The sequence below is a fragment of the Eurosta solidaginis genome, chromosome 1, assembly GCF_040869045.1.
Source record: "Eurosta solidaginis isolate ZX-2024a chromosome 1, ASM4086904v1, whole genome shotgun sequence".
Taxonomy (NCBI): domain Eukaryota; kingdom Metazoa; phylum Arthropoda; class Insecta; order Diptera; family Tephritidae; genus Eurosta; species Eurosta solidaginis.
This window is the reverse complement of record NC_090319.1, coordinates 384,377,318-384,404,300: the sequence shown is the minus strand read 5'-3', so window position 1 is coordinate 384,404,300 and position 26,983 is coordinate 384,377,318. Positions and strand designations below refer to the sequence as shown.

At 39.4% G+C, this 26,983-nt stretch overlaps 1 protein-coding gene across 1 annotated transcript; it reads right to left on the bottom strand.

The window, feature by feature from the left end:
* Positions 1 to 26,023, bottom strand: AGO3 (Argonaute 3). The gene is made up of 3 exons (XM_067763277.1): positions 25,643 to 26,023; positions 5,122 to 5,199; positions 1 to 2,937 (listed from the first exon to the last, which is right to left on the bottom strand). Exon 3 carries the CDS (start codon positions 2,933 to 2,935, stop codon positions 179 to 181), a length of 2,757 nt encoding a protein of 918 aa, XP_067619378.1. The 5' UTR covers positions 2,936 to 2,937; positions 5,122 to 5,199; positions 25,643 to 26,023; the 3' UTR covers positions 1 to 178.
* Positions 26,024 to 26,983: the final 960 nt, after the last annotated feature.

Genomic DNA, 26,983 nt, shown 5'->3' with positions numbered 1-26,983 from the left:
TTCAAGGTAACAATTCATCATTTGGCATTTATTTCATTTCATTCAAGTATATCCAGTACATGTATGGGGTTTATTAAATTCAATTACACCCCTTGATTTTTATACATATATTAGTTGGCAGTACAAAAAATTAAATAACACAACGTAATTATAATAATAATAATAAAAAAAGATGTCTTCACAAGTAAAATAATCTATCAGAAAGCTCCTCCGATGTCGCTCTACGTATACTCTGCCCAATTAGGTAAGCCATCTTGTGTGCATATTGACAACATGCTGGTATACGTATAGTACCGGGCCAATTATAATACATAAAGCACAATTTATAGGTCAGTCTTTGTATGATATCTGGACTATATTTGGCATCATCGCGTAGCACTATATAATGTGACGGAGTAACAGTGCCTTGCCGTACAGTTTGTGAGACCAAAAAGAAATCGTACATTTTTGCGCGTGTAATACACTGATCTACGACAGTGCCTGGTGGTGGATTATCAACACCCGAACCATTTGTTGAAAAATAACGTGTATTTATACGTTTTTGTACAACAATAAAAGTTATTTTTACGATATAATCCGAAAAGGCACGTTTACATGCTGCCTCCAATTGTGGTATCTCGTGACCAGAACAAAGTGGCAGCTGACCATCACCAACACCATCACGATATATAATAATATTATCCGGAAATTTACCATTTTCACGGTGAAAACGTGTCACCGCAGCTGTAAATGATGAACATAGACCATTTACAATTTCTTCACGTTTACCTTGTATGACAGCTTTGCTATACCATTTGGTATAATTAGAATTTAAAGAAGCAACAAATGCGGCAACAGAATTTCCTTTTTGTGCAGCATCATGATACGAATCAATACCACAAATCATAACATTTTTAAATGGTATTTTTACAGCCCACAATGAACCACCTAATTTACAGTTCATTTGTAACATAATCTTTTGTACAATTGAACGATTTTTTGCTTCATTCATTAGTGTGCGCGAATTGATCACCTGTGACGGAATGGGTATTTCTGCACAACATACTTTTTTGATAGCTGCATAACGATCATCACGATTTGTTGGACTTATACAAACAACAATTTGTGATTGCCCATCAATATTGGTGCGTAAAGCTTTTACAAATGTATCCACGCGATCATTTTCTAATGTAATCATGCGCGGTTTATCGACGCGTATTCCCAATGGACGCGAATTACGATCGACATGTTCGTAAAAATTTTTTGCGCATCGAGTATCTTGTTTACAATGTATTAATATCCAATTTGTTAGATGCACCACTTCCAACACTTCATTGTTGCAAACATATTTGGAAAAATCAGCATTTATACCGGCTGAAAATTGTTTCTTTGCGAATAAGATTTGTTCCTCTTCGAATTGGCGGCCATTCAAGCTTTCATGCGAATTCTTAACAGTTAAACCCCAACTTTCTAGTATATTTTGAGCTTCTGGACATTTTTTCAAATTGATGAAGAACTTCTCCAATGCGTGTAAACGTTGATTTGGTGAGACTCGCGTAAATGTGGCAATTTCACGCATTAACTTATAATCAGAACGTATGTCATCACGCAAGCCAGTCAAATAGCATAATTCTGGTATCAAACATACAACCAAGTCGTCAGCTGCTTGCTTATCAGCAGTTTTTTGTTTCTTGATGCTAATCAAAAGTGGTTGAGTTTCATCTTTAATTAATATATTGTGACTTGTACGATAGTAATCAATATAGGATAATTCAGCTTGTTTTGTTTGAAATGTTGCTTTTGGATTCTTCTCGAAACAAATATCATCAATGCGATAAGTACGATTATTGTAGCGTGTTATAACAACAGAACCCAATAAATATTTTTTAGCATTTTCTTGAAATAATTTCGGATTGGAACGATAAATCTCCACTAATGTTTCCAGTACAGTTTTTTGGCATAACAACCGATGTGACACATCGCAACACAACATCAGTCCTCCCTCGTACTCATCAATTGCGGTTACATAACCAGGCCATACTTCCAATTTTGCTTGTGGTATAATTTTCGGTGCTGTGGGATCAAATTGCTTACGATCGAAACGTACATAATTCAAAGTTTTCATAACTCTATCGAATAGCACATTGTAAAGATGTATGCAATTTTTGAGCGCCTCCTTGCGTTTAAATAGAATACGAATTTCAATATCAAAGTTATCTGCTACACTTTTTGATATATATGTTGTTAGCTTATCTTTCAATAAAATAGGCAAATAAAGGGTTACACCATCAAATGTTTTTGTACCACCAAACTTATCACGATGCTCATTTAGATATTTCATACGTAAGCTAAGCGAATCTACAGGGGGATAGAAACGCACTTCATACACGTATACACCTTTCTCGGGATCTGATGCTATACGTATGTAGTTGCAAGCCAAACGCACCGGATTTCCTTTACATCCATGTTTATTTTCCGGATTATAGATATCAGTTGGCGCTGCCTCTTCTCGAAAATGTTCCAATTGTTGTTCTTGTGAGGCTTGTGCTGCAGTCACTGCCGCTACTGCTGCTACGGCAGCTGCTGGCAGTGATGCCGGTTTTTGTACAATAATTGGTTTGGTATGCAATTCAGGTAGCGGTGTCGGTTCTTCACCCAATAATAAATTTTTGAACACACTGGCGCGCCCTCGACCACCAAACAAGGAAGTTTTGTTCGAATCAGTTGTCGAAGTTATATTACTTTGATCTTCGGATGAACGTCCCTCAAGTGTCATGTTGGAGCATGATGATACCAAATCGTCTAAGAGCTTACCACGTCCAATTCTACGATATTCGCCGCCAGAGTTCAGACTTTTGCTGCCTAAGCCACTGTCTTTAGCAGATGACGATTCGCCATCAGTGGAATCTTTATCTGCTTTAAATGCGAAAAGAAGTCCGCGTCCTCGTGCTGCCATAGCTGCGTAAGAGAAATGAGAAAAAAGTACGTGCTTTCATTTATCTACATTTACTAAGAAGAATGTATGTATTTGGGTGTGTCGGTATCTATCTATGTATATAAGTCGCTTAGAGGCTCCGAAACTAGTACGTTGATTTTGTTCAAGTTTTCAGCAAAGCTTCATACCAATATACATCTTTTTTATATGGGAAGTTGTGATTAGTTTCTACAAATTGGAAGGGAAATGGTGAGAGCGAGTTGTTGTTATTGTCTTAGTCAAGACAACACTCCTCCAAGGTGTAGGAAAGCGTAGCGGTAATATGGTACGAATCCACCTTTAACGGGGATGATTTGTTTGACCCCTCGTACCGTCGGGGAAATGGATTATAGGCGCCTCTTACGACTGGCATGTCTCCTGAGAGAATATTTTAAGCCTCTTGGGCCGACGGGGCGTACAGTTCTATGCTTTCAAACAAGTGTTGCCATGATGGGTTTGAGCCTTATAGCAACTGTCTTTCTCTCAGCTTGTTCTTTTACATACACCACTTTATGTCCCAGGACCCAGCCAAACGTATGGTGCTACTTGCACTAGAATACTATAGGGGATCTAATTTTCACTGGAGAAATAATCTCGTTATGGGCCCATCACTGCACACATGCTCATTACAAAAACATCGGCCTGGAAAATGCCCCGGAACTGCTCTAGCGTTATTGACATGTTGGCCCCCACTGCTGTCTTCGAGCGTCTGTACACCATATGACTGTGTGTCTGGTCTTTCGACTCTGCAAGGGTCCCACGTTGCTTTGTATATTTGCATCTTTGGGAAGCTGCCTCTGGGAATGATTTAGAAGGTTCAATGTGGTCATACTAAATCATCCCCGAGATGGTTAAAGTGTTTGTTACCTGGACGTACATGGTCTGTATTCGGCAAAAGCATTCGGGGAGGGTCTCTGTTGCTAAATTAGTAAAATACCATTTTCCGCTCTTTGAATTTCTGTGGTCATTTGATATAGGGCATTGTCTGTGGACTTAGATGAAGATGTTTTTCCTTAGTGTTTGAATTGATCTAGATATTGGTTTATGATTTTCTACATTCCTTTAGGAACAAATGATGCTAAACAGATCGGCCTGGAAGACTTCCACATACAGTAGTAATTTTTTTGATAGCTTGGGTAGAAGTTCCACGTTCTCTTCTCCACATAATCGGAATATAGGCCAGCGCGAGGTTATACCTGTCCTCGTTGAGTTAACAGTTAGACTATCCTTCATAATTTTTTAGTTTTAGGATCAACGCCGTTCTCTCACCAAGATTTGATGGGCGGGTAAATTTTAATATAGAAATCTTTTAGTAGCTATATCTTATAACTTTAAACGAGCAATTCTTGTTTGTTTGTATAGCCGAACGATCTCGGGAACGGCTCAATCGATTTAAGTGAAATTTGGCACAGAGATAATGTATCACCTTCTAAGACTTTCTACATTGGTGTTGCTACTCAGAATATTTCACAAGGTTGCCACCTAGTCGAAAGTAAAAAAAAATTGCATGAGATAGCCGATATGGGTATCAAACGAAAGGTATTTCACTCCGCATTACAATAGGGACATTTTTGAGTAGGGTTACCATTTAGGGTTGCCACCTATTCAAAATTAAAAAAATTGCATGAGATATGCCGATATGGATATCAAACGAAAGGTATTTCACTCCGCATTACAATAGGGAAATTTTTGAGTAGGGTTACGAATTAGGGTTGCCACCTATACGAAATTAAAAAAAATTGCATTAAATATGCCGATATGGGTATCAAACGAAAGTTATTTCACTCCGCATTACAACAGGGACATTTTTGAGTGGGGTTGCCATTTAGGGTTGCCACCTACTCGAAATTAAAAAAAAATTTAAGAGATTAAAAAAAAATTGCATTAAATATGCCGATATGGGTATCAAACGAAAGTTATTTCACTCCGCATTACAATAGCGTAATTTTTGAGTAGGGTTGCCATTTAGGCTAGCCACCTATTAGTGTTTGATATGTTGTTGAAATCTATTTTTAAGGAAATCAAATATTGGTAAGTAAAAATATATAATATATGTGCATATAAAAAAAGTAGAGTTTGATTAATGATGACATGTAGAACAAAGTAAGTTATGCGGCATACTCGAAGATTGCCGAGCAAAGGTCGGTCGCCCAGGTACTTTTACTTACCTCGTAAGAAATTTAGTCCGTTTAGGTATAAAACTACTCTTATAAAAATGACTGTGCGCAGCTTAATTAGAAGTACACCTGAAAATATTGAAGAAATAAAATAATTAAAAAATGTCAAGTTAATCGGTTTTATTGAAAACAATACTTCTATTAAGTAATAATAATACTAAAGGCTAGAAAATAATTAGGTAGGTCCTAGGTACTAGTCATCACACTCCTCATCAATCTACGGCGTATATAAGACAAATAAATAAATTTTCACCGGGTTCTGAACTATATTTCAAGTTTCAAGCTTATCGGGAAAAATCTCAATTACAAAATTCGTAAACAACGCTCGCTGCACAGAGTCAAGCTAAATAAACCCGTTTAAAAACGAAACCTTTATAAACAGGGCTGTTCAAAATTTTTATATTGAAGTGCAAATCACAGTACACTTACAACAATATATGTACACTCCCCTCAAACATTTTTGGAGCCCTCAACTGAAAGTTTTTAAATAAAAAAATCAATCAGCCCTATTCTGCATTTCGACCTTCGATTGGAATTTTTTCGATTTGGCAATTTTGGTATTCTGTGTTCCAATCTGTTTCGATTCAACTTCGAATCGTTGGATTTTGTGTATTCTGCATATCGATCGTAGTTCCGTTTTTCTAAGTTGCAAATTTGTTGGCGGAAAAATATGTTCTTTTTATTTTTTTATTAATTTATAACAGAATTTTAACAAAAATGTAAATAAAACTTTTTAAGAAACGTAAAAGGCTTGGGTCCAGTTATATGCCAAAGCAAGCTGCCGGAGTAGAGGAAGGTGAAGCGAAAACGTAAACAATCCTTGCGGAAAGAGTAAATAAATCTTTATAAAGTATTTTAGGCCAGTGCAATGAAATTAGCATCCATAAAATTCAGAAAATGTCAACTATATTCGTGCAGGAATCCGTTTTAACAAAACTTGGTGGCCACGGCAGGGAATTGGCCAAAAGAACGACAAAAGCACACTTAAAATTATGAAAGCACTTCGCTCAAAAAAATATAACACTGCGGCAATATATTCTATTGCTTTTTTTTTTGTACAAAATGGCGCGGATAATAAAATATAAACGTTTTTCAGTGTTTTTTTACAAATTTTCTTTAATTTATTTTGTTCCAAAGTTCACACGATCCGTACAAACAGCTGATTTGGAAAAATCATTTGCTCTTCCTCTTCTCGTTACAATTCCGTCGTAATGCAGAATACCCAACTTCGATTAAAGCGGAGCGTAGAACGGGAACGTAATTAAAATGCAGAATAGGAGTGAATTTGTTAGTGTAAATTTCATATGGAAGTGCTTTTTATTTGCCCTTCATATGAAATTCAGGCACTTTCATATGAGTCAAATTTACGTATATGTATGTATGCGAGGGCATATGGTAGTGCTATGAACATTTTTTTTTTATGTTCAAAGTGTGAATTTGTATCTGTGCCTTTTCTTCAGGGCAAAACAAAAACAAAAGTGCTAGAAGTGTATAGGGATTGAGCAGCTCTGATAATTTAACATCTAGCAATAAATCAGAAGAGATACTTAAAAATATATTTATATTAAGCGGTAGAATGTATTTTCGAATATTCACGAATTTTGATGCAGAAGTGAACATTGACACAATCACGCAAGTGGTTGGAGTTTGTTGGAACTTATTTCGAACTGCCCGTTTACATGCCAAATTTCTAAAACATATAGGAAAAATACATGCTAAAATATTTTTTTTACTAATTATTTTAAAATGCATTTTTGGATTGAAAAATGTGGGAAAAGTCAAACGAGTTAGAAAAGTATTATACTACCAAAGTCTTCTATGCACGATGATGCATCAGCAATCTTATGTGACGTCATTTATCCATGGAGGATAATAGTTGGTAAAAACAAGCAAAATATGGCCCGGCCAGTTCATCTGGATGGGAACTTTAATGTGATCTGCTAGGAATAGGAAACATGATCCTATTATCCGCTCTAACTCCAAGGGATTCAATCTGCCTAATAACACATTTAACGTACAAAATGCTGAAGCTGTCACACCATCTCTTTGTTGATAAAACAGCTAAATAGATTGTGGATTGCACTGCGACAATTGATCCCATAGCTCTGATTTCTTTTACAACGCGTCTATAACCCGACCTCCCCCAGTAGAGGTCGAGCACAACTTTATAACACCACTAGAGGAGCTGCAGTTTTCAAGATTTTCCTCTCATTTGGCTCTTGTGTTTTAGTTTACAAGCCGCCTGATACACCTATTGTGGTCGCTTATTTGGGGGTCTTCTGTAGCCTGTTTATTTATATTTGTTTTATGTATCCTGTATATTTACAAACCGATGTACAAATTATATTGAAAGATATGCAGTATAAAGCTATTATACAGTTTATTTAGCCTTTGATCAATGATCTTACGGACTAAGTACAAACATATTAAAACTAAGTAATTATTTTAAAAGGCTTATAATTTCCATAGAAACAAATTGCAATTGCAAATTTTATTAATATGTTAAATTAGTGGATGACTTGGAAGCATCTCTCGACAAGCAGAATACTCTGTGAGAGCAAAAAGAGCGCGGAAAAAAGGGAATTAGCCGGAATGAGGACTGCAGCGAATGGATTCAAGCTGATGCGTAGCGCAACGCCTTTACGGAGTTGCCATCACAATTAAAAGCTTATTCAGACCAATTATCAACTTCGCCTACGCAAGGCGAATCCAGTTAAAATATGAATGTATCATACACAACTTTAGCAGGCGAAGCCTTGCCGACCACAACATCTTCACGGAAAGAGGGGTGGGACGGCCCAGAAGATTCAACGAGGGCAGAGTAAGAACGCGCGTAAATTGTGTACAAATAGCCTTCCCAAAGGTATTTCCCTGGATTCCAAAACCCGGCCAAGTCTTGGGTTATTCACCAGGTCTAGGATATACAACTGAGATGAAACAGGTACTCCAGTATATATATATATATATATATAAGGCAGATTAAAATCACCGAAGACAAGGATATCTCGTGGCAACCCTGGTGTGTGAAAGCTAAAGTAATTTGTGCTCCTCTTTAAATTTTCAAATTCATTGTTTATTGTGAGTCTTTAATTCTTACAACCTGCTTCTAAACATTAACAAACGTGACATTTTTTTGCCACCTTCATCAACTGTGTATCTTCCCGCCAAAAGTTTTATAGTCACTAAAGTTTGTTTGTGCTTCAAGCTTTATTTTGTGGTTTGCGTCTATGCTAAATTGAAGCCTGCGTCATAATAATCTAAGCTGCGTTAGAACTGCCACCCAGTTTCTTCGAGCATTATTTTTGGCCCGTTTTTTTTTTTCGAACACCATGGATCCAGTCAATGGTAAGCGTCGTGGTGACGACCTTAATAACGAGGTTGATAGCGCCAAAAAGGTGCAACGGATCAGCGGCTTCTCTCCTAGTTTAATGCAAAGCATGGATCAGCGATTTGCTAAGTTCAACGATCTGATTGCTAAGCAAATTTTGGACTCGGAAAAAAGGCTCATTGAATTCGTATGCAAAAAACTAGAAGACAAATTTGTGGTGCTGAAGAAAGAGGTCAGTGAGCTTAATGCAAGAGTTACTCAGCTAGAGAGCGTGTTCGAGCGCGTTGGTTATCTCGAAGAGGAAGTAAAAACGCTCAAAAACAATGCGTCAAGCAAGAGAGCCATATTGCCGAAAGTGAAGTCCGTGTACACGGAATTCCCTTAAAGAAAGGAGAAATCTTAACAAGTGTCTTTCATCGCCTCTGTTCCACTCTCAGATTGCAACCATTTCCTATAATGAGCATTTTTCGGCTACGGAAACTAGACAACAGCGTGACAGATCCGGCCGTAATAATCAAATTTCAGTCGCCGACAGACAGAAACAAATTGGTAAAAAGTATAGGCACCTTTAGGCGCCAAAACAATCCAAACATCAAGGGTCTGCAATTAGTTCATGTGGGCATAAATTCAAATGCTCCGATTTATGTAAATGCTTCGCTGTCCAGGCAAAACTATGCGATCTTCAAGGCAGCGATCCGTCTAAAGAAGAAAAGGAAGGTAGTAGCGGTTTTTTCTAAGAAGGGTCTGGTACATATCATTTATTTATTTATTATTACGGTCTTTAAGACCTAGTTTAGGTTAAAATAAGAGATTACCATAAATACTCAAGTTACATTTAGTGACGTACAATATAAAAACAGTTTTTCTTTGAACTTACTAATATTTTCACAGTCTTTCAAATCAGAAGGTAACTCATTGTACATTTTATACCCTAAATATTCAAGAGACCAACGCCAGCCCTGAAGCAATACATAGCGAATTAAGATCAATAACGAATTAAGATCAATAAATTAATTTCTATGTATGGTATATTACTTAAGTTCTTGCGTCTCTTCGTTTCCGTCTTTATCTCGCCCTATCATACTTGTAAACATTAATTTATGTTGTCTTCATTGTTACGAATCGCAGAGCATTCTTTATATCCCATAGATAGTGATGGTCCTAGACTATAGGTTGTCTAGTTCAAAAGACTGCTTACATACACTGTAGCGCGTATTCAGCAAACGTACTAAAGGGCTCAAAGTCATCCATCTCAATGCGCAAAGCCTATATAAAAAGCTGGATGAATTGAGATTCATATCTGAAGGTTCTGATATAGATGTTATATGTATTTCCGAAACCTGGTTTTCTTCATGTCACAAAAATGATTTGGTGCAACTAAATGGATATCAACTTTTCAGGGCTGATAGACGTGGTCATGGTGGTGGTGTTGCTATATATGTTAAAAGTAGTTTATCCTGTAAACTTTGCTCCAGGGCTAGTCCAAGTGATTCTGTCGAATATGTGTTCGTAGACGTGTTCTCTGTAAATAATGAAAGGCTTCTTATCGGCTGTGCATACAGACCTAATCGTGGAGTTAACTTCTCTGGCTTTATTGAATTTCTCGAGCCTCTACTTATAATCATCGCTGGGGATTTCAACTCCAACCTTCTCGTCGACTCAACTCTAAAGCTAAGTATGGAGACTCTTGGACTTTTTCCAACCAATTTAACTTCACCTACACACTTTACTGACTCAAATTCTTCTTTGCTGGATTTATTTTTTGTGAATGATCAATTGTCTGCATCTTGATTTTCAAAACACGATCTGATATTTCTTAGTTACAACTTTCAAACGTCACACATCCAATGTTCCTTTACGTATCGTGATTTTAGAAGCATAGATTACAGTTCCCTTAATGCAGCGGTGGAGTCGGTCGAATGGAGCTTGATTCGTACGCTGACATCGGTCGATAATCAGGCATCATTCCTACAGAACCATATTATTAGGCTTTTCGACAACCATGTGCCAGTGAAACTCAAAGCTGCTACACACAATAATACCCCTTGGTTTAGTGCCAATCTAAAACACTTAATTCACCAGCGTAACCTTGCTTGGAAAAGATACAAAACCCTGGAGGCTCACAACTGCTTCAAAGCAGCTAGGATCGCTGCAAACAAAGCCATTAGGTCAGCTAAGCAGAAATTTTATAATAACAAGTATAGTGCTGCTTTGAGTTCGAAGGAAACCTGGAAGTCGATTAAAGTAATTGGTATCGGAAAATCCAAATGTGATATTTCTGTCCTCCCTGATGTAGACATTAACGAGATAAATATAAATTTTGTAAATCTGCCAATCTCAACTGACAATATATGTGCTGACAATTATTGTATTCGCGCTAATGTTGATTTTGGTCCTCTTGAGTTTGCTAGTGTCGATGATTGTGATGTCGTTCAAGCCATTCTTTAAGTAAAGTCTAATGCTATGGGGTTCGATGGTATATGTCCGAAATTTTTAAAAATAATTCTTCCTAAAATCCTTCCCCACTTAACCTACTTGGTTAACTCTGTGCTGACGTCCTGTATATTTCCAAAATGTTGGAAAGTTGCTAAGGTAATCCCAATCCCCAAGCAAACCAAGGAGTATAGACCTATAGCTATTCTGCCTTTCCTTTCCAAGGTCGTCGAACGAATTTTGCACTGCCAGATAAATACTTATGTGCAGGATAATAACTTACTCACAGATTCCCAGTCTGGATTCAGGTCAAATCGTAGCTGTAAAACGGCGCTCCTATCGGTGATAGAGGATATTCAAGAACAAGTTGACAACAATTTTACTGCTTTCCTAACTCATCTCGACCATTCAAAAGCGTTTGACTCGGTCGACCACACCGTTCTCTGCAAGAAGCTGGACAACCTATTTAATTTCTCCAAGTGTGCAACAGCCCTAATCAGATCGTATTTGGCTGACCGAACTCAGGCAGTAAGTGTTGGTAGCAGAAAGTCTGACTTCGTCAGTGTTTTAAGAGGCGTCCCACAAGGCTCAATCCTTGGTCCCCTGTTATTTGTTTTGTATATAAACGATTTGCCTGGTGTTCTCAAGTATTGTAATATTCACATTTATGCTGACGACGTACAATTGTATATGTGCTGTCCTAGTGATCGTACCAGTTCGTGTATTAATAACTTAAATTACGATTTGTGTCAAATTGGTACGTGGGCTTCTATGAACGGCTTATGTCTTAACCCTAATGAGTCGAAATGTATAGTCTTTCATAGAAGGTCACTAGATAAAAGTGGATTGGAAAATTTAATTTTAGACAACACTATTATAGAATACGTCGACACGGCAAAAAATCTAGGTGTAGTTTTTAACAAAACCTTGACATGGAAAGATCACATCTTCCGCACAGTGGGAAAAGTGTATGGGATGCTTCGTACACTCTGGCTTACACAATATTTTACTCCGTTACATATTCATCTACTAATAGCAAAAGCGTACTTAATACCTACGCTCCTTTATGGTTGTGAGATTTACTCTAATTGTGATTATGTATGTAATAGGAAACTTAACAACATTGCTAGGTACGTCTATGGGTTGAAAAGACTTGACCACGTTTCTCATCACGCTTACAGGTTGCTAAACATTTCTTTCGATAACCGTATTAAACTTAAAACGCTCACTACGCTACATAAATTAATATGAAGGGGATTAACTTGCGTTCGTGCCGAACAGACGTGTTTTATCTCGCTCTCTGTTTTTTATTCTTTTTGTCCAGTTTTTATTTATTTATTTTACCTATTACGATATCTGGTGTAATGGATAAGTATTGTGCCAAGTGCGACAAGCATTTTTCTCGTTCGCATACCCTTATTGTGCCTTGTGGTGGCTTTTGCAAGACTGTCTACCATCGTTCTTGTTGTGAAGGCAACTTTTCAGAGTACGACGTGAATTTGCTTACGAAGAACCGCCACCTAATTTATATGTGCGCGGATTGCCTAAATGCCTACGGCAAGCTTTGTAACGCCTATGACGCTGTGTTGGCATCCCATAAAGCTACATTGGAGTCCACAATGCTTGCCTTGGACCTTAAATTTAAGGATTTGTTTGCGGAGATGGCTGATATAAAAAATGTCATCAAAAAACATTTTAAAGATAATGAAGACAACTCTAACAAAAACAATGAAAGGTGTGTGGAGGTGATGGCTGATGGCATAAATAAAATAAAAAATGTTGTCAGCTCTATCAGTAATCCGAACTCGTTGAATAGTGGTAACATTAGCAAAGAGGATAAATATAATAAGAGCCGTCACTCGTTATTTTTGAGGCATTTACTCGATGTAAACTGTGAGGTAGTCGCTACTTTTGTTTTATGAGGGACATTTTTGAATTGCTTTCCATTTATCCATGCGATGCTGTCACTTTATGCAAACGTGTTTTTTGGAAAGAGAATTAAATAATTAATTAAATACAGTCGGAAAAATAAACACAAATACCCCATGAAAATGTATAGAAGACATTTATAAACATCTCGCCCAAAAAAAAGTAGCGACTACCTCATATTTACATCGAGTAAATGGCTAAAAAATAACGAATGACGGCTCTTATTATATTTATCTTCTTTGATATTAGTTGAGCGCTCAAACCTCATACTCTATCGATTTCACCTACACTAATGCAGCCATGTATACATTGCCATTTGCTCGCCCGATCACCTGTTTATGCAAGTCCAATTTCTGCTGATAACAATAGTGAGCCTTTTTGCGTACACTCAGCCACCCCCTCGCATGATTTCAATACACAAATATCTTATGCTAAATCATTGACAGCACATGTTAATACTGATGATATTCCCAATACAACTGTTAACCCCAGTACTGCTGCTAACTTTGCAATGTCTAGTCAAAGAGGATAAATATAATAAGAGCCGTCATTCGTTATTTTTTAGCCATTTACTCGATGTAAATATGAGGTAGTCGCTACTTTTTTTTGGGCGAGATGTTTATAAATGTCTTCTATACATTTTCATGGGGTATTTGTGTTTATTTTTCCGACTGTATTTAATTAATTATTTAATTCTCTTTCCAAAAAACACGTTTGTAAAGTGACAACACCGCATGGATAAATGGAAAGCAATTCAAAAATGTCCCTCATAAAACAAAAGTAGCGACTACCCTCACATTTACATCGAGTAAATGCCTCAAAAATAACGAGTGACGGCTCTTATTATATTTATCCTCTTTGGTCTAGTAAGAACAAGACTCCAGCTTCAAAAAACAAAGCGAATGCTGTTGGGAACAGCACTAATTCTGTTAATACTGATGATTCTGATGCTGTTACTGCTCCTGCTATTCAACCCAATTCTGGTAATGATTCGACTGCTGTAACAACAACCGCACTCGCAGCCCTAATCACAGCCCCTGTTTCTGAATCGGTTGCTTTAGATACTGGTGATCCTAGGGAGGTGACTGCTGCCCCCCCCCCCCCCCCCCTCCCATAGGTCCATTTTTGTATCACGGCTCCACGCATCGCTGACGGAAGCTGATATATCTAACTATGTATGCTCCAAGCTTGGTGTTGAACTTAACAGCAATATTAATGTTTATAAGTTTAATTTTAAGTCTGGGAGAGAGATCTCTTCTTTCAGAATCTTAGTTCCTGACATATTTTTTGATAAGGTACTCGATTCTACTTTCTGGCCGAAGCACTCTGTGGTGCATTTGTTTACTCGAAAGTCGAACCGTGACCGCGCCATTTTAAATGCATCAAAAAACTTGCCAGGCAACACTCCAGAAGTGGTACAAACTTAAAATATGTCATATCAAACGTAAATAATATCTCACTTAGTATATTTTATCAGAACGTTAGGGGGTTGAATACCAAAATAACGGAAATTTTTCTACTGAGTCATGAGAGTTCTTATGATGTACTCGTTTTTACTGAGACTTGGCTAAAACCAACAGTTTTTAATGCTGAAGTTTTATCGAGTTCGTTTCAAGTGTTTATAAAAGACCGACTGGCCAGAGCTGGTGGAGGTGTGTTAATTGCCGTTCACACTAGGTTTTCCGCGGAGGAACTACATTTTCCTGACTTTGAGGATACTGAACTTCTTTGTGTGAGAGTAAAACTTCCCTCAACCTAAAAATATTTTATAGCCAACTACATTCCCCCACAATCTGACATTTCCTTATATTTGAATCATTCCTCAATAGTGAAATCTGTGTGCAGTACTGCCAGGGCCTGTGATTCTGTCACTGTACTTTGCGATTTTAATCTGCCATGTGTGTCATGGAGTCTTATCGTATCGATGGGAAGCTAGTTCCTACTTCTTCTCGCGCTATCCACTATGATTTCCTAAACGAGTTTGCAGATGTTGGACTTTTTCAAGTTAACAACATTCAGAATAAATTCGGTAAATGCTTGGATTTAATTTTCTCAAACGATTCAAATTGTTTTGTAAATCGATGCGATCCCTTTGCCCCGCTTGAAGATGTGTATCATCCTGCTCTCGCGATGTTTATGGAATCTCATAATTTATCTCAGCGTTCCTCCAACGTAGTGCGAAAGACCCCTCACCGATTTCTGTTTAGAAAAGCCAATTGGTCTAAAGTAATACTCGAAGTATCGAGAATAAATTGGCCTGAGTACGATGGGGATATTGATGAGAGTATATCCCATTTTAATAATGTATTATACGGAATTTTTAAAAAATGCATACCTACGTCCGAAACCACTGCTATATCATCATCGGCTTGGAGCACTAAAAAAATGAAATTGAACACGAATTGAATTGAATAACACATTGAACAGAATTTGTTACAAGAACTATATCAGTAGGATTAAAAGCCAAATTTTTGTCAATCCTAAGTCGTTTTACAGCTTCGTTAATTCAAAAAAGAAAGATAAAAGGGTTTCCTTCTACAATGACGCTAAATGATCAGATTTCCAACGATAGCTTCGAAATTGCTAACATGTTTGCGGATTTCTTCGAATCTAATTATTCAAACACCTATGATTACACGCCATCGAATTATACTTTCAGATTGTTTCCTCTGGATTCCCAGGCAGTCCCATATATATGTACTGATGATGTTTTAACTCATCGGGAAAATCTAAAAATTTCTTACTCTAGTGGTCCGGATCAAATTCCGTCGGTAGTGCTGAAATCTTGTGCTCGATACTTATATCGACCTCTAGCCTGTTTGTTTAATGCGTCCCTGAAGCAAGGGGTATTCCCCAAGAAGTGGAAAGAATCATTCATTATACCACTGCATAAAAATGGAAGCAGAACTTGGGTTATAAATTATAGAGGAATAGCCAAACTCAACACTATTCCTAAGCTATTTGAATTGATTATCACAAAATAGATTGCTTTTAGAGTATCTTCATTAATTGACTTTTCACAACATGGCTTTTGCAAGGGTAAATCAACGGTGTCCAACTTGCTCGAGTTTACAACCTTTGTATCCAACAATTTTAAGAATAATTGTGAAGTTGATGTTATTTATACTGATTTTAGTAAGGCATTTGATAAAGTTTCTCATTCTATACTTTTATTCAAACTTGATCGGTTAGGATTTCCTCCTTTGCTTCTATCTTGGGTTTCTTCTTATGTGAAGGAAAGAAAACAAACAGTTATATTTAATAATTGTTGGTCTCGGTTCATAAACGTAACTTCTGGTGTTCCTCGAGGCAGCCATCTTGGTCGGGTTTTGTTCCTGTAGTTCATTAACGACCTTCCCAGTGTTTTGAAGAGCTGCAAGCCATTGATGTACGCTGATGATGTCAAACTTGTAATGCCTATTCGCTCACCCGTGGATAGGGCATGTCTTCAGGCTGATCTGAATAGTCTTGGTGACTGGTGTAATGTAAACGCCATGTCACTAAACCTACCTAAATGTAAGTTCATGTGTTTTACAAGGAAGTCCTTCCAATCCCATGATTATGTTATTGGCGACTATGTAATCAAGCAAGTCTCTAATTTTATTGATTTAGGCGTTACAATAAAACTCGATTTTAAACGTCATATTGAATCTTGCGTGAATAGCGCTAAAGGTACTTTGGCTTTCGTTAAACGTTGGTCTAAAGAATTTTTATGACCCATACGTTACAAAAACTCTTTTTATATCATTGGTCAGACCTACTTTGGAATATGCTTCAATAATTTGAAATCCGCGTTATTAGGTTCATTCTGACAAGCTGGAATCGGTCCAGAAACTATTTTAGCTTTTCGCTTTAAAACACTTACCATGGGATCCTTCTAAAAATCTTCCCCCCTAATGCAGCCGGTTAAAACTAATACAGCTGCCCACATTGCAGAGCTGCAGGGAGATGCTTGGTGTCTTATTTATTGTTAAATTAATAAGAGGGTCAATAAATAGTCCATTTTTGCTTGGTGAAATTAAGTTTAACGTTCCTATTAGGCCATCTAGACATTTTAAATCAATTTTTGTAGCTACATGCTTGAAACTTGTTTGCAAAATTGCGTTGTGATCATTATTTTTATATGTATGCAATCAAATTTACTCTGTATAAATTTTATTCTGTATATATTTTATCTACTATTAATTTGCTTTATTGTCAATTTCATAAATTATTATTTAATAGCTCCTTCATGAGTACATTTTAACACATTTACAACATTTTAACTTTTGCTTACTTCTAAGTTTTTAATTGAAATTTTCAGGCGTTTAATCAAATACTGTTTAAATATTACTTTAAAATTTGACTGCTTATGTTGTTTATATCGTGTATTACATCTGAGAATTAAGTGTCGGTATATTTGGTCTGTATAATTGTTTAATTTGTAGACTGATAAATAAATAAATAAATAAAAAATAAACATGACTATCTGTATCGGAGGCAAAATTTTCTCCAGTTGTTGTTATTGTAGCGATAAGGTTGCTCCCTGAAGGCTTTGGGGAGTGTTATCGATGTGATGGTCCTTTGCCGGATACAGATTGGGTTTGGAGAAGCTATATATTGCGCTGGCAACCTGAAGGGTTGCGCTACACAGCCCCTTGAATCTGATATTTTAGTCGCCTCTTACGACAGGCATACCTACCGCGGGTATATTCTGATCCCCTGACCCGCTGGGGTGAGGTCTCCAGTCGTCTAGATCTGTTCTCCTTACCCACTTCAGACATCGTATGCTAATATCTGATCGCCAGTTTTTCATTACTTCCATACGTCTTTGGAACTCGCTCCCTTCTAGACTTAGGCTTATAAGCAATGCTCTGCTCTTCAATAAAGAATTAAAAAGTTTCTATAATAACCGAGACAATTAAAATACCGATTTCTTCTAAGCAAATGTACTCTATCATTCGTTTATTTATTATTTATTAAATATATTATTTATTGTAACCTTTTCTTAGCCATAGTCATTAGCTTTAAGTTTAAAGTTTAAATTGTTCCTATTTTATGTCTTTTACCGACCAGCACTATAAAATAATTTTTACCAAATTTTTGCCAAATACAAATACAATCATTGAGGGTAAACCATTTATAGATGATGTATGTAAACTTGTAATCAGACAATAAATTGAAATGGTAAATCGACACTTCAGATGGTATTGAAGAATGTACGGCCAACAAAACGCCACCCAGTTAGGTTTAAGCGATCGTTTTCTGTCTGATTGTACGCATCATGTACACAAATTATTTATTTATTAGTCTACAAATTTAACAATTAATCAGACTAAATATAGTGTGGATTGCAGATAAATTACAGAAGCATACAAATTGAACAAAATTATATTATAACACTAGCAGACCGGCAGACGTTGCCCAACTGCATACTTTTTATAAAGCTTTTACCGTCGAACTCTACCCTCCCCCTCTACACTTTTTCCTAATCCTTTTATTCACTCCTCCCTCCGTCTTTTTCGCTTCATCTATCTCCATCTTCGTCTCATTTTATCTCTCTCTCAGTCTATCTCTTTTGTTCCAGCCCCAGTCCCACTCCGAGTCTCAGTCCCAGTCCGTCTCTGGTCGGAAAAAAGGATCGTAAACACTAATATAGGCAAATTTGTATTCCAAATTTAAGGCAAATCGAATATGATGTATGTAAATAGGTATGTGGGTATTATTAATTCATGTGTCTATTTCGGCTTTGCATGTATATTTATCAGTTTTGCCAGGTTGATGCGACTAAATCGAATATCACAATGAAAATTACTTTAGAGCTCTCAGCAACAGCTTTCATTTGATATCCATATTACCCACACATTCTAGGAGTATCGGGGTCCACGTTTTGGCCTATATCTCGAGACCCTAGTCACCCAGCGGTATAATATATTACTCTGTACTAAAGCACTCATCAACAGCTTTCATTTGATATCTATATTGTATAAACTCATTCTAGGGGTACCCTGGTCCACGTTTGAACAAAATCGACTGACGCATCTCTTCGAACACCGACGACCAACTAACACACATTTTAGCCTTTCCTTTTATATATATAGATTTTTACTTTTCACACTTAACTATAATATTAAAACGAAATGCAGATACTCATTGCTTTTGAAATACGGCTTAAAAATTGCACATGGAACAACTAAAGACTCTCCTGAATTAAAAAAAAAATGTCTTAGTACTTCTAAATCGCGGGCCCCCTCAGAAACCCCGGGTCCGGGGGTAATCCCCCCACCAACCCTCTCCCCTCTCGGCGGGCCTGGTGATGTGCTATAATTGATATCATTCGCTATAATATTTTTTATTGATAAGCAGTTTAATTAAACACCAAGCAATTACACGGAAGTATATGCGCACCACCTGAAAATATGAGTGCCGCTGCGTATACGTAACATTTTATTATTACGTATAAACATTTAAAAAAATTGCAATAAAATAATATTGCGAATATAAACTAAGATATAACCTATCCTATATTTCAAGTTAGAGCAAACTACGCACGGGGTGCACAACAAATTCAAAATCGGTTCAGTAGTTTAGGAGTCCATCGCGGACAAACATAGTGACACGTGATTTTTATATATAAAGATATATACATTATTAAATCAGTTGTCGGGATGTAGTGTGATGCCGAGCAACGGGAATTGATTATTAGTGCTGTCGGAATGTACGTTGTTGTTGTTGTAGCAATGCTCGCCCCACCTAATAGCCGCGACCGATCACAAATTGTCATCAATATCTTCTAACGGGAGTCCAAGGAAACTTGCCGTTTCAACGGGGGGGACCATAAGGAAAGGGGTGTTAGAGGCGTTGGTTCCACATTACAATTAAAGAGATGGTTGGTGTCATGTGGGGACACATTGCAAGCGGGGCATACATTTTGTATATCGGGGTTGATTCTGGATAGGTAAGAGTCTAACCTGTTACAGTATCCAGAACGAAGTTGAGCAAGAGTGATACGCGTTTCCCTGGGGAGTATGCGTTCCTCTTCCGCGAGTTTTGGATACTTTTCTTTAAGTACTGGATTCACCGGGCAATTCCCGGCATAAAGGTCCGACGCCTGTTTATGGAGTTCACCAAGGACCTGCTTGTGTGTTTTCGCTTCATACGACTGGGTTCCCAGGTGCCGTATTTCCTCAAAATGCTTACGGAGATGACTCCTTAAGCCCCTAGGCGGTGCTGGTTCATCAATCAGATGTCTGTTGGGATGCCCAGGTTTCTGGGTATTCAACAGGAACTGTTTGGTCAGCATCTCATTTCTCTCCCTGATGGGGAGTATTCTCGCCTCATTATGCAGATGGTGTTCTGGGGACATAAGAAGACAGCCCGTGGCGATTCTGAGATCAGTATTTTGGCAGGCCTGTAGTTTCTTCCAGTGGCTAATTTGTAGGCTTGGCGACCATATGGGTGACGCGTAGCACGTAATCGGCTGGTTAATTGCTTTGTATGTAGTCATGAGCGTTTCTTTATCTTTTCCCCAGGTACTGCCAGCGAGGGATTTGAGGATTTTGTTACGGCTCTGAATTCTCGGAACAATTGCGGCTGCGTGCTCACCAAAATGTAGATCCTGATCAAACGTCACACCCAAGATTTTGGGGTGTAGGACAGTCGGTAGCGTAGTGCCATCGACGTGGATGTTCAAAATGGTCGACATTTGGGACGTCCATGTTGTAAATAAGGTCGCGGAAGATTTAGTCGGTGATAATGCCAGGTTTCGCGAGGCGAAAAAACTGGAGAGATCAGGGAGGTAGCCGTTTATTTTATTGCATAGCGCATCGATCTTTGGGCCTGGGCCTGTGGCCATTATTGTGCAGTCATCGGCGTAGGAAACGATTGTGACTCCTTCCGGTGGTGAAGGTAGCTTAGATATGTAGAAATTAAACAAAAGTGGGGATAGGACACCACCCTGTGGCACCCCTTGTTTAATTCTCCTTGGTTTTGATGTTTCGTTTCTAAATTGCACCGATGCCTGCCGACCACCCATATAATTTGCGGTCCACCTTTAAGACATGGGGGAAGGGTAGACCCTTCCAGGTCTTGCAGTAACGAGCCATGGTTGACCGTATCAAAAGCTTTTGATAGGTCTAGCGCTACGAGTACTGTTCTATGGTGGGGGTATTGATTTAAACCGCAATTTATCTGGGTGCTAATGGCATTTAGCGCGGTGGTAATGCTATGGCGTTTTCTGAAGCCATGCTGATGAGGGGCTAGCTGCAAATTTGCTTGGAAATAAGGGAGCAAATGGCTTCAAGTGTCTTTGCCACTGGCGATAGGAGAGATATCGGACGATACGACTCACCTATGTTAGCTTTGCCAGGCGGGACCACCTTGGCCATTTTCCATTTCTCGGGTATGACAAAGGTGGAAAGAGACAGGTTGAAGACATGCGCTAAATATTTGAAACCCTCTTTCCCTACGCTTTTAAGCATCGGCATGGCTATGCCGTCTGGGCCCACTGCTTTGGATGGTTTAGCGCGACCAATGGCGTCCTCAACCTCTTTAGCGGTGATGGTGATTGGTGACGTGCTGAATTTGTGTTTATGTGCGTGTCTATTGGCTCTCCGTCTATCTTTGTCGACCGTAGGATGCATTATATATTGTCGGCAGAAAGCGCTCGCGCATTTTTTCGCATCCGACAGCACTTTGTCGCTAAAGGCGATGGAAACTTTGTCGCCAAAGGCGATGGAAACTTTGTCGCCAAAGGCGATGGAAACTTTGTCTTTGTGCTTAGTCGGATTCGATAGGGACTTTACGGTGGACCAAAGTTTACCCACACCGGTAGAGAGGTTACAACCTCTTAGGTGCTCCTCCCATTTCGACCGCTTGTGTTCGTCCACAAGCAATCTGATGCGTTGGTTTATATCCCTTGTTTGGGGGTCGCCTGGATCAAGCTGTCTTATAAGGTCACGTTCTCTCGCTAAGTTTGCGGCCTCCGCCGGGAAACCTATACCTATGAGCAAACCTATATATTCTGTGCTGGCAGACGGTACAAACGGAGGTAGGGACTAAGAGTCTGTTTCCCTGAACTGCACGATTGCTGCCGGAAGAGAAGGGGGGGGGGGGGGGGGGAGAAGACGAGGGCAGGGGCTGATGCTCAGCATTGTTACCAACTCTACTACGAAGGTAGTAGTTATGAGTGGTATCAGCTGTTTGAGTTGTTGGCGCCGTGGGGCGCGAGCAGCAGCGGGTACTTGTTGTGGCTTGCTGAGCAGCAGGGAAGGTAGTGGGGGGGGGGGGGGGGGGGGCGCTTAGGCGTAGACTACGGGACGCCCTTGGGCGTGAGCAGCAAGGAGCACAAAACATTTATAAAAGTTACGTGGACGTCGGGTTTTGGGATCAAGCCCAGAACAACCTGTCCGATGCAACCATCCCTTGCACGAGACACACTGAACAGAGTATGACCGTCCTAAAATGATTCTTTTCCGGCAGATGCAGCAAAAGCATTTCACAGGACCGGGGTCAGGAGACGGGCCAGGATTGGATTCGATGCCTTCCCGGAGTTTAATTTAAGAGAGTATGGAGCAGTCCTGCTGCAAGGAGCTGCTGGGAGGATGACAATTTGAGGGAGGGACGCAACAAATTAAATGGGGTCACACTGAAATGACAGTCCTTGGTCGGGAAAAATCCCGAGTCGCTCCGGTACATAGAACCGACTGCCTTGGGAATTACGTGATTTCGAGGAGCTGATGAATATTTGACACACAACAAGCAGGGCTGCGATGTGTGTGAGGTTGGAAAGGACGTGATTCCAAGCCACCCACCCAAATCAATGCGTATTTAAGGTAGTCAGCACATATTTTTTTATTACGTACAGTGTGTCACACGTATCCATGTTTTTGCAGTGCTTATTGAAGTCAGTACACAGAAAACATTTCAAAATTCGATCTGCATGCGCTTATATGAAGCGGTTGAAAATGTCTCGATGGTCTAAAGGGAACATAAATAAAATTGAAAATGGCTATTTACCATCCCTCTAATAAGTTTTACTACAAATAACACACCTACCATCTCCCTACGACTCCGTAACGTATGGAGCTGAATAAGTTTTAAACGGCAGGAGTAGGGAGAAAGAATCCTTGAAAAATCAGGAATTGCTTTTGAACCGACTCTTTTGTTGTTGTTGTTGTAGCAGTGCTTCGCCCCACCTAATAGTTGCGATCGATCACAAATTGTCATCAATATCCTCTAACGGGGGTCCAAGGAAACTTGCTGTTTTAACAGGGGAGGACCATAATGTTAGAGGTGAAGAGGGTCATATCGCCCGATATCTCTCCTATCGCCAGTCAAGACCCTTGAAGCCATTTTGCTACCCTAGCTAGCCTGCCATCACCATGGCTTCAGAAAACTCCATAGCACCACCACCGCGCTAAATGCCATCAGCACCCAGATAAATTGCGGTTTAAATAAAACCACCACCATTGAACAGTACTCGTAGCGCTAGACCTATCAAAAGCTTTTGATACGGTCAACCATGGCACGTTACTGCAAGACCTGGAAGGGTCTACCCTTCCCCCATGTCTTAAAAGGTGGACCGCAAATTATTTGGATGGTCGGCAGGCATCGGTGCAATTTAGAAATGAAACATCAAAACCAAGAAGAATTAAACAGGGGGTGTCACAGGGTGGTGTCCTATCCCCAATTTTGTTTAATTTCTACATATCTAAGCTAACTTCGCCACTAGAAGGAGTTACTATCGTTTCCTACGCCGATGACTGCACAATAATGGCCACAGGCACAGGCCCAGGGATCGATGAGCTTTGCAACAGAATAAACGGCTACCTCCCTAATCTCCCCAGTTTTTTCGCCTTACGAAACCTGGCATTATCACCGACTAAATCCTCAGCGACCTTATTTACAACATGGACGTCCCAAATGTCGACCATTTTGAACATCCACGTCGATGGCACTACGCTACCCACTGCCCTACACCCCCAAAATCTTGAGTGTGACATTTGATCAGGATCTACATTTTGATGAGCACGCAGCCGCAATTGTTCCGAAAATCAAGAGCCGTAATAAAATCCTCAAATCCCTTGCTGGCAGTACTTGGGGAAAAGACAAAGAAACGCTCATTACCACATACAAAGCAATTGGCCAGCCGTTTGTGTGCTACGCGTCCCCTATATGGTCGCCAAGCCTAAAAAATACCCACTGGAAGAAGCTACAGGCCTGCCAAAATACTGCGCTCAGAACGCCACGGTCCCCAGAACACCATCTACATAATGAGGCGAGAATACTCCCCATCAGGGAGAGAAATGAGATGCTAACCAAACAGTTTCTGTTGAATACCCAGAAACCTGGGCATCCCAACAGACATCTGATTGATGAGCCAACACCGCCTAGGGACTTAAGGAGTCATCTCCGTAAGCATTTTGAGGAAATACGGCACCTGAGAACTCAGCCGTATGAAGCAAAAAAACACAAGCAGGTCCTTGGTGAACTCCACAAACAGGTGTCGGACCTTTATGCCGGGTATTGCACGGTGAATCCAGTAATTAGGGAACAGTACCCAAAACTTGCGGAAGAGGAACGCATACTCCCCAGGGAAACGCGAGTCACTCTGGCTCAACTTTGTTCTGGATACTGTAACAAGTTAAACTCGTACATATCCAGCTATTTGGTGGGGCGAAGCATTGCTACAAAAACAACAACCAGGGTTAGGTCCGAAGCCTCCCTGGAAGACAGGACATTCCCTCCTTAAGGAGCTAAATGATCCGCGAGACTTTGAGGCAAACCCCAGGATTTTTCCGAAATGGCCAAAACGTTGATTTCTTTGGTAATAGTCTAGTTGAGGGGTCGACCGCTAATACGCTACCAAAAATATCAAGTGAGGTGTCAAAAGACGCGTATTAATCTCGAGAATAATAATCCGAAGGCGGAAAAGAAAAGTTGTATCTCTGTCCGGAGATATTTGCAGTTGAAGTTGGCGATTTCCATGTGGTTTTTGTTGTGTTCGCACCCACAAAAAAAATTGTGCATCACCGTGGCGGTAGCCAAGGTGTTCTGCGCAAAAATACTATGGATCCGACCCCCGGTTTCGGAGGTACCCGCGGGGCTTTTTTCGGTTTTTCGTTAATATCTTTTGAACGCGTTAAAATTTTTATTTTCCGCCTTCGGATTATTAATACTGATGTCAAGACGCGTCGTTTGACACCTCTATCGATATATTTGGTAGCGTATTAGCAGTCGACCCCTCAACTAGACTATTACCATTTCTTTAAATACATACAAACAAAACCTTTCCTAAATATTATTTTTTAAAGAGAAAAATCAAGATTTTAAAGTAAGAACGCATCGCGCCACCGCCGCCGGTATATACCGGGTACGGTACCCACCCTAAAGTTGGGCCATGATTTTCGAGTGAGGTATCAAAGGACGCGTATTAATCTCGAGAACAATAATCCGAAGGCGGAAAAGAAAAATTGTATCTCTGTCCGGAGATATTTGCAGTTGAAGTTGGCGATTTTCATGTGGTTGTTGTTGTGGGTACCCACAAAAAAAATTGTGCATCACCGTGGCGGTAGCCACCGTTATACCACACACCCGGACTTGGCATGGCGTAGCCTAGGGTTATTTTTTTATAAGCGCGGCCGAAGGCCGCCAACGCAGAAAGGTGTTCTGCGCAAAAATACTATGGATGCCACCCCCGGTTTCGGAGGGACCCGCGGATCTTTTTTCGGTTTTTCGTTAACATCTTTTGAACGGGTAAAAAAAAGTTAACTTTGAGGGTGCACAACCAATTTGAGAATTTGTTGTAAACAAAACGCCATAATTAAGCCGATAATAACTTACCAAAATACTTGTTCCATGTACGAATAAGTTTGGGGAGGAATTAACGGCACTCCTAATGAATTTTAGCTTGACAACAGGACATTTTATTTACGAGCGTACCTACAAAAACTACAAATTACACATGAAATGAATCGCAGCGTAAAACAACTTGTTGACAAATGTGTAGTTGTAGGAATATCGGCTCCCCCAAAGAGAATATTCACACGAAATGCTACAAAACAATGAACTACACAAATGCAGTGAGGCAAATCTCCGCAGTTATTAACTATGTTTAATCACAAATTCGTAAAATATTTGCTAAAATCAATGGAATAACGGAGGATGAAAACTTTTCGCCGATTTTTCACGCGCACCACTTTTGTTTGTTTGGTCGATTATTGTGCGTTCTAAAGATGGTAAAAAGAAATCGGTGTTAATGGAAGAAAACACAACTCTATCGTGTTTAGGTCGTGATCTCAAATTCTGTTAAATTCCTCTGCCCGACACAAGAATTCTGTTAAATTCCTCCGCCCGACACAAGAATTCTGTTAAATTCCTCTGTCCAACACAAGAATTCTGTTAAATTCCTCTGCCCAACATAAGAATTCTGTTGCATAGCCAAAATGTATAATGTGTTCAGTGAAACTATGAAAAATACAAAACGAAAAGCACTCGGCCCAAAAATTAAAAACCAGCCAACACCGACGCGTGAATAGCCGACCGCCAGCGGGTTAGGGGGTTAGAATATACCCGCGGTAGGTATGCCTGTCGTAAGAGGCGACTAAAATACTAGATTCAAGGGGTTGTGTAGCGCAACCTTTTCAGGTTGCCAACGCAATATATAGCCCTTACCTTCGAGCGGCTAATCCCGTTTCACTAATCGACGAGGCTCTGGCGACCCCAAACTATTTTTTTTCATTGAGCTATCAATCAGTGTGGTTATTAAGCAAGCTATTCGTTGCACAGTTTGAGTGTTATTGTGTAGTGTAGTACTTTAATAAAGGCCATTTTGCATTATTACAAATTGGAGTTATTTATTCAACAGTTTAGTGATTCGAACTTGCAGAGGATTGCAAATAAGAGGATTTGCAGTAAATTCGTAACAATTGGTGTCAGAAGAGGAATTGTTGAATAAATTCCGAAGACGAATACAACTTGGACATGGCAAAGTGGAGTGAATTGAAGATCCAGCAGCTGAAGAAGGAGTTGGTGAACCGTGGATTGAATACAAGCGGTATTAAAATCGAACTTCAAGCACGACTACGAGAGGCAATGGAAGCAGAAGAAATTAACGTGGAAGAGTATGTCTTTCCTCTTGATGGCGAGGAGACAACAAAAATTGAAGAGAAAAATGAAACATCG

Coding starts and splice junctions, on each gene's coding strand:
- AGO3 (XM_067763277.1), bottom strand. CDS start 2,935: ATGGCAGCACGAGGACGCGGACTTCTTTTCGCATTTAAAGCAGATAAA.